At 53.0% G+C, this 7,882-nt stretch overlaps 1 protein-coding gene across 1 annotated transcript in view; it reads left to right on the forward strand.

Annotated features, from left to right (window-relative positions):
• Positions 1–1,911, forward strand: part of Alx4 (ALX homeobox 4) — a 34,713-nt gene extending 32,802 nt beyond the window's left edge. Inside the window, exon 4 of the mRNA XM_052181377.1 lies at positions 1,582–1,911. Within this exon, the coding sequence (XP_052037337.1) occupies positions 1,582–1,911 (330 nt within the window). The remainder of the gene's footprint in view (positions 1–1,581) is intronic.
• Positions 1,912–7,882: the final 5,971 nt, after the last annotated feature.

A 7,882-nucleotide genomic window follows, 5' to 3' on the forward strand; every position in this document is an offset into this window, starting at 1 on the left:
ACATAGGCGCCAGACAAAGGTCCCTCAGAGTCTTCGAGCCTTGCTCTCTCTCTTCATGTGCATCTCCAGCTCTCGGAGGCCCAGCTTCTTTGTGCATAAGTTGAACATGACCTAAGTGTCCACTTCAGCTCTTCTGAAACGTTGTCGTAGGGTCTAGGGTCATAGTTCCTGGAAGGCAGCTGCACGGCCTTGACATTCAGGCATCTGCCTGCGGTCTCCCTTCCTTCTTCCAGCAACTTCCTGCCTGTCCGACAGCGAGAACGAGGAACATTGTGACTGATGCCAGGTGCCCAGGGCACAGATGTCCTCTTGTCTGATCATGCATCCCTGGCCCCTCTCCCATGATCCTCCTCTGTCTAAGCCTCCTCTGAGTCCCAAGACTTTCCAGCTGCCAGTCCCACCAGGGCCCCTAAGTGCACATGGCTGCGATGCTATCAAACCGCCCCCGCCCATCCCACCCCTGACCTGGGCCAGCTCTGTACCTCCTCCACCTCCCCCAGGATCTGAGGGTCGGAGGGCAGCCTTCACTGTGAGGCTGAGGAATGAGGGGTGTCTAGCTCATCAGCTTCACCTCTGGTCGCATTCTTTAATGCTTGACCTCCCCTCTCCCTCTGTGGTCCCAGGGCCAACCTCCAGCTCTCGCTCTTTGCCCTTGGCGACTGCCATCTGAACTCAGAGCTAGAGGGAGGAAGCCAACGAGACATCTGCCCGTCTCTTTCCCACCTGCCCCGCAGACTCAGGTCTAGACCATTTAAGAAGGGGTTGTGATCACATTGTCCCCAATCTGGGGCACACTGGGGCCAAGAATAGCATATGGTCAGTCCGCAGGCAGTTCTTGGGAGTTTTAGAAGTTCCTGTGGCCTTTAGGACCCAGTGCCCACCTAGTGGTTCTAAAGGCCTCCTTGAATTCTTGCCACCTTAGGGGAGGGCAGGCTAGGGGAATCCTGTCTGAGATGACTGAGAGAGCCTAGAGTGTATAGTTGAGAGGACCTAGTCCTTTCTTCAAAGAGGATGTAGGTACCCCACATTCACCTCCTTGGAGATGCTTAGAGAGCAGAGGACACTGAGGCCAGACGTGGGAACTGGGAAGAGAAAAAGAGAGACTGTGAAAGAGAAGATGTGTAGTTGAACCCCACCTTGGGGCTGGGGTCACTTTTTCATGGCTGGACTTGTCGGGTTCTGTCAAGGTTCTGTCTTGGAGCCTTAGGAGGCATTGGCCTGGGCCTATGGGAGCACTCAGATGCTGGCTCCCCACACTGATCCCCATGTTACCCCAACCTGCAAGCCCAGAGCCTGTGTCCGCCCCCACAAGATGCTCTCAGGTTAATCCAGAGCAATGCTTTGCCTGGACCCCAAGGCAGTGTGAGACACAACCCTTGCTCCTGAATATCGGGTATGGATTTGTACTGGAGACTGAAATTCCAAAAGGTAAACTCACCTCCAGCTGTCCATGGACATCCTTAATGTTAGACACCCAAGAGTGATTTCAATGTAATGATGGACAGCTGGAAAGGGTGAGAGCCCCTCTATACCCCTGCTCTCCCAGCTGGCCTGTGACATCTCTCCCTTCACTGTCCCCAGATTCAGAATCCGTCCTGGATTGGCAACAATGGGGCTGCCTCACCGGTGCCAGCCTGTGTGGTCCCCTGTGACCCGGTGCCAGCCTGTATGTCCCCTCATGCTCACCCTCCTGGCTCCGGGGCCAGCAGCGTCTCCGACTTCTTGAGTGTCTCTGGAGCTGGCAGTCACGTGGGCCAGACACATATGGGCAGCCTGTTTGGAGCAGCTGGCATCAGTCCGGGCCTCAATGGCTACGAGATGAACGGCGAACCAGACCGCAAGACCTCAAGCATTGCTGCCCTGCGCATGAAGGCCAAGGAGCACAGTGCAGCCATCTCTTGGGCCACATGACAGAACCCCTCCAGCCTCTCCTGATGTCATCCCCCACCCTGGGGCCCTGGCCAGGTCCCTGCTTTCCAGGCCCCCAGCTTCCCACTTGACTCTCCTCTTAGGAACCGGCCTGGCCCAGGGGCCTGGCCCTCAGCACTTTCAGCCCCCCCAAGTCTGAGGCCCCAGGGACTGCTGGGAGGGAGGGGGCGATGGTAGGCCCTTGCCCCTCCCTGGCTCTGAGGTCATGACCCCTGCTCCCTGCCAAAGGCAGAGGAGAAAGCCAGGTGGCCCCATGCGTGTAGCTTTCATCCTGTAAGCTGAGGCCCCATCTCTCTTTGTGTTCTTTTACCCCTTCTGTTTGACTTGAGTCAAAGTTAGGCTCCTTTCCAGACCTAGTGGCTTCAACAGTCCAGCCTTGTCTAACCTCCTTCTTCCTGTGGGATTCCCTGATCACTGGGCCTATGGCTGTGTGTCTTAAGTAACAAGCTGTCATGCAGGGTCAGTTCCTGACCCCCTTTGCTCTCTGAAAACACATAGAATCCCACCTTCCGTATGGAAGGCATCTGATCATCCACCCATCCCATGGGCCCTGTGACTGCAGCTTCACCGTCCCCTGTGATGGATGTGCCTGGAAGAAGTGGGAGGGGAGGGGAGGGGACAGAGCTGAAGGACTCTGTCGCTGTCCACCCATAAGCCCCATGGAGATGTGGGCCAACCTTTGCTCCTGCGGCTGGTTTTGGTTGACACTGTGAAGGTGGCGTGCCCGGTGTGAAGGGAGGCAACGACACAGTTTTGTTTTGTTTTGTTTTTTTCTCTCCCATCATTACCACCTCACGTGGCCATTCAGAGAAGCTCTCAGAATGATGATCCTGGGGGTGATCCAACAGTCTGAACCTGGGCACTGCCTAGTATCTTCTGTGGTGGAGCGGTCCCTTGGTCAGCACTGGCACCTCCTCAGGGCACCTCTGAGAGGAGTGGAGATATTTGGCCTCTCCCTCCTGGGGCCCCCCACTCACTGGGGCTGCTGGGCTGGAAGAATTTACACCTTGGAAGACATAACCTAGAACACAGGGCAACCACTGAAGGGATGAGGAGCGGAGGACACGTGACCAGCTCACGCCTCCAGCCAGGATGGCCTTTCTATGCTCAGACTAACCATGTCCACCCACCACCCCACCACAGCATCACATCTGTGGAAGCTTTCCATACAGGGTAGGTGGAGACTGGCGCCCCCCTAGGCTGAAAGGAGAGCCGCTTTTCAGTTACCCTACACACTCTCTTAGAGATCCTATCCTTACTTCTTCCCCAGGGGCCTTGATCTCTGCCTCGGCTGGCCTCAGGAAAGGCTCCCATCAAGCCCCACCAGGTCCACTCTCCATGGCAGGAAGTCCTCCTGAAGCCAGTCCCCTATCAGAAGGAAGGGGCTCCCTGTCTACCTGACTTGACCTGGAGCTAGGAACTAGGATTTGAAGGGGCCCCAGCCCTCACCTGAGCTGGAGCACAGAACCACCCTTGAGGTAGGTCCCTCAAGCAGGTGGCCTTATCCTGAGGAGACACACTTGCCTTTTCTACCTTCTGCCTTGACTATTGTCCATGAGGTAATCTTGGCTCCCTCGGCCCAGGGTTCAGCTCTCTGAATGGCCTCTCTCTCGGGTTGGGCTGAGGACGAGGACCCCCACCTTGGATCTGCCCCAGGTCTCAGTGGGTGAGAGAGAAGCACAACTTCCTGCTGTGTGTCCTCATCTGCTCTGGAATGCAGACAGACCAAATCCTCAGTAGAAGGCAGACTCCGGGTTGGGTCTACCACTCCTAGCAAGAGCCAGACCTCTTCAGAAACTTTAGTTCTTGAAAAGATCTTAGGGATGCAAAGAAGGTTTTAGATATTGAGTTTGGGGTTCCTGGGTGGCTTAGCTTTAATGCTCCATATCTTTGGCGATCTAGGTCTGTCTTACAAGTTCTCCAGAATCAACTCACTTCCTCAGAATCTATCAAGAGAAGGAAGGACTTTAGGTCAGAAGCAACACCCTGGGGGCCTTCTTTCATGGCTGGGGAAGGGCATGATGGGAAAGGAGTCCATACCTAGATCCAAAGAGAGAGCCAGGGCAGCTCAGGAAGAAGAAAGGACAGAGGGTTTTTGGTAGATTCTTCTGGAAGGGAGTGACATATAACCTCCAAGTTCTATTTTCAGCTAGGCTAGATGCAAGTCAGGAAAATTCCAACCCAGAAGCATTAGGATGAAAACAGTCTATAGAAATGCCCCTTTGTTTCCAGCACAGCCAAGAATCGTCATGCCTTCTACCATCTCGCCAGATGTAGCCATTTTTACCTAGGCTGTTCTGGAGGGCCTTGGTCTCAGCTGATTCCTAGGGCAGCTGGAGGTGTCCTGAGTTCCCACCGAGCCTCCCTCATGCTCTCCCAGACCTCCTCAGCTTCCCAGTTCTCCAGAAGAGAACTGTGTGGTCCTTCTTGTCTCTAGTGGGTCTGTCTTAGTCCCTAGGATGCTAAGCAAGTAATAAAGGCCTTCATGGCAACCCGGCTTCCTGAAGAGGCAGAGACACAGATGAGGAGGGAGGACTTCCTCTGGGCGGTCTCGCTCCCTGAGGAAGCTGACTGAGCTGAGGCCTGACAGCACAGCAAGTGGCCTTGCTTAGTCCTGCCAGCCCGACTATGCCACAGAGAGCGGTTACCCCAGCTCTCTCTCCAGGAGCCCCTTCACTGTACAGGAAGGTTCTGGGGTGTTCAGGCACTCCTCCAAGTTTTCCTTTGAGTTGTTTTCTTCCCGATTCTCAGTTCTCACAACCGCGTCTCTCCCACTTTTGAGGTCCAGGATGAGTGGGAATTTAGGCAAAGAGGCAGCAAGATCTACAGGTTCCCCAGCACACACTGCGGGGCTCATGTTGGATCCAGTTCAGGTACCCCAGGTCCTGAAGCAGACAGGAAGGATGCCATGGAAACCCCCATGTTCCCCTTTACTCCATCAATTGACCTCTGGGCTATCCTTGAGCAGAACATCTCTAGGGACTCAGAGAAACCTGAGGTTAAAGGTCAATAGGAATGACCCTGGCTGTCTGGCATAGCAACAAACAGACCCAGCAGAGGGAGAGAGGCAGGCAGTCTGCCCCGCCCCCAGGATGCTAACTCCTAACCTTACAATTTCAAGGCGGGGCAAGCTTCTATTTCTTTCCTGAGCTCAGCCCCACTTTGCTACAAGGATGCCATCAGGAGGAGTTCCCACTGGACAATATCTCCCCCTCCCTCTCCTTTCCCCCCTCACTTACACATTGAGCTAGGCCTGTATACTACTGATTTTGAAGGACCGTTTTCAGTGTCTAATAACCTGTTTGAGTGTGCAGTGGTCAGAAAAAAAGAGAGAGAGCGGCGCTGAGTGAGAGATGGAACATGAACCTCAACAAATCCTGGCTGTTCTTGTAAGATAGTTTAACCCTGTAGAAATGCAACTCTTCTCTTAGCTTAATGGCCTGGGGTGGAACTTTCAAATATATAAATATATATATATTAAAATACGATAAAATTTCAGAAAAATGTAAAAAAAAAAATGAGGTCCGTTCCATAAAGTTTTACTGCCTATACCACCATGTAACTACATTATAGCAAAATATTAAAAAGAAACATTCTTTTCTTTTAAAGTAAGTTATTGCACTTACATCTTCTGGAGAGGGGAGGAATGTGGGAAGAAGTGGGCGGAGGGGCTGACGGGCTGAGGTGGGCAGACTGCAAGGGAGCCGCAGCTGACGCTCCCAGAGTCCCCTTGGTCGGGTGCAGCCCAGACTGTCTGTTTGGTTGTTGTTGTTTGCAATAAACTTCTTCCTCCTCTCGACTGGAGTCTGTCTGTTTTGTTCCTGACTTATGACAGATGAAACGCGATCAGAGAGACCTCTGAAACCTCATGTTAATTGAAGTCGGCAAAAAAATACTAACAGTGCCCTTTTGAACTGCTGACCCAGTGCAGGATGGGTTATCAGGCTAGATTAACAACAGGTGGCCAGCCAAACCTCCAGCACAAAGAGGGGGTGCATGGCCTGACAGGGTCTGGGACACACACCCCTCTTCGACTCTTAGAGTGGCAAACAGGCAAGCTGGAGGGGCAGGAGCACCTATGCTCGCTTCTCAGCGGGACAGACTGTGGGCAAAGCTTCTGTGCCTAAACTGTGCCAGAAGGGCTCCACCAGCAGCCCGTCAGGGGGGAAAATGGACAAATGAGTCCGAAAGCCAGGCTGCAAGGACAAAGGATGAAGCAGGCAGGGGCTGCAGGAGATGCCTCAGAAAGAGGCACTTGGTCTCAGAGCAGCTAGTGTGAGGAACAGGGTTCAAGGTACAGGAAGACACCCTATCCCTGCCTACTCTACCAAGTAGGGGGAGGGTTAAGTGATGAGAGGCATGCAAGGGATGCGTGCATGAGATGCGTGCATGAGATGCGTGCATGAGATGCATGCATGAGATGCGTGCATGGGTTATATATGTGCAAGGGGTCCTGAAGGATGGTGGCTGCTCACCTTCTCACTCTCATTTCCAACCCTCTGAACGCTCTCTCAGACTTGCTACCCGGGAGGACGGAATGCTGTGTAGCACAGATACATTCCAGGTAGATCTGCAAACAAACCCTAAGAATGGCAGCTGGCTCACATGAGGGCTCGGGGTTGCAATAGCATTTGGACCCTTACCCCAAATCATAGGACAAAAACTGAGGCAGGGCAGGAAAGCCACATGCGTATGGAAACAGTGGGGTACTGTCTCTACCCCCCCCCCATCTCTGCTTCTTCCTTGGGGGTTAAGCGCTTCTGAATCTCAGAGTCCAGACAAGGGCGGTTTCTCCAGGGAAGTCTGTCTGGGGGTGCGGGGAAGCTGGCTAGGTCATGCATCTCTAGAAGACCATTCTAGAGACCTGTGCTTCTCGGGACAGGATTCCCGCAGTAGTCACGGGGGATTGCCTTCAGGATCTCTAGGTCTCCATATCCAAGAGGCTCAAGTCCGTCCTACACAATGGTGTAGCCCCTCCCAATCTACTTTGATCATCTGTCTATTCTTAGCAATACTAGTACAACGGGAATGCCAGGTTCACAGTGTTAAACTGTGCTGTCTATGACATAAAGATAAGATGAAGTCACCACATGCTCAGTAGAGAGGCACACCTTTGTTAATGTTTGTCTCTGTGGAATCTGCTGAGAAGGCACCTGAGACCATGAGGGGCCTGACTCTGCTTTCAGCGGAGGGAGAAACTGTTGTTGACTATGGGTCCAACCCCGTCTGGCCACCAAACACAGCTCACTATCCCTCAAACTATCAGACCGTTCTCTACCACCATCAGTAGGCATGCCATGCTTCTGCCTAGAATGCCCCTGTCACCTCCTGGATCTCTTTGTCTCCCTCCGATCCTGTGCATTTCCTCCAGCCAAGGCGTCTGTGGAACTCCACTGCACTCCCTCCACTCCAGCCCAGGGCATCTGCTTCTTGGGAGCTGTGTGCAGCACCAGACTGACACAAAGCTCTGTGGCAACAACTCTTATCTGTGCATATCCAACACACAAGAGTTTCTGAAGTCGGGATGTGCTCACACTAGAGAGCAGGTTCTGAGGATGTGAGATGAGATTTGGAAGTATGGTTCAGGGTCGGGAGGAAGGTCAGAGGAGAGTCGGTACACACTTTAGAGAGAGCCAGCACGGACTGGGAATGTAGCTTAGTTGGTGGAGTGCTTTCCTGGCAGGTGTGAAGACCTGGCGTTCATCCCAGCACTGTGTAAAACAGACATGATAGCATCCTGTTACTCCAGCACTTGGTGGCAGAGGCAGGAGGATTGCAAGTTCAAGGTCACCACTAACTGTGGTGGCAAGTTTAAGGCCAGCTGGGCCTCATATGACCCTGGAGAGATGGGGGATGGACAGAAGGAGGGTGAGATAGATAGATGATAGATAAATAGACAGATAGATAGATAGATAGATAGATAGATAGATAGATAGATAGACAGATGACAGAC

This window comes from Apodemus sylvaticus, chromosome 5, assembly GCF_947179515.1.
Source record: "Apodemus sylvaticus chromosome 5, mApoSyl1.1, whole genome shotgun sequence".
Lineage (NCBI taxonomy): Eukaryota > Metazoa > Chordata > Mammalia > Rodentia > Muridae > Apodemus > Apodemus sylvaticus.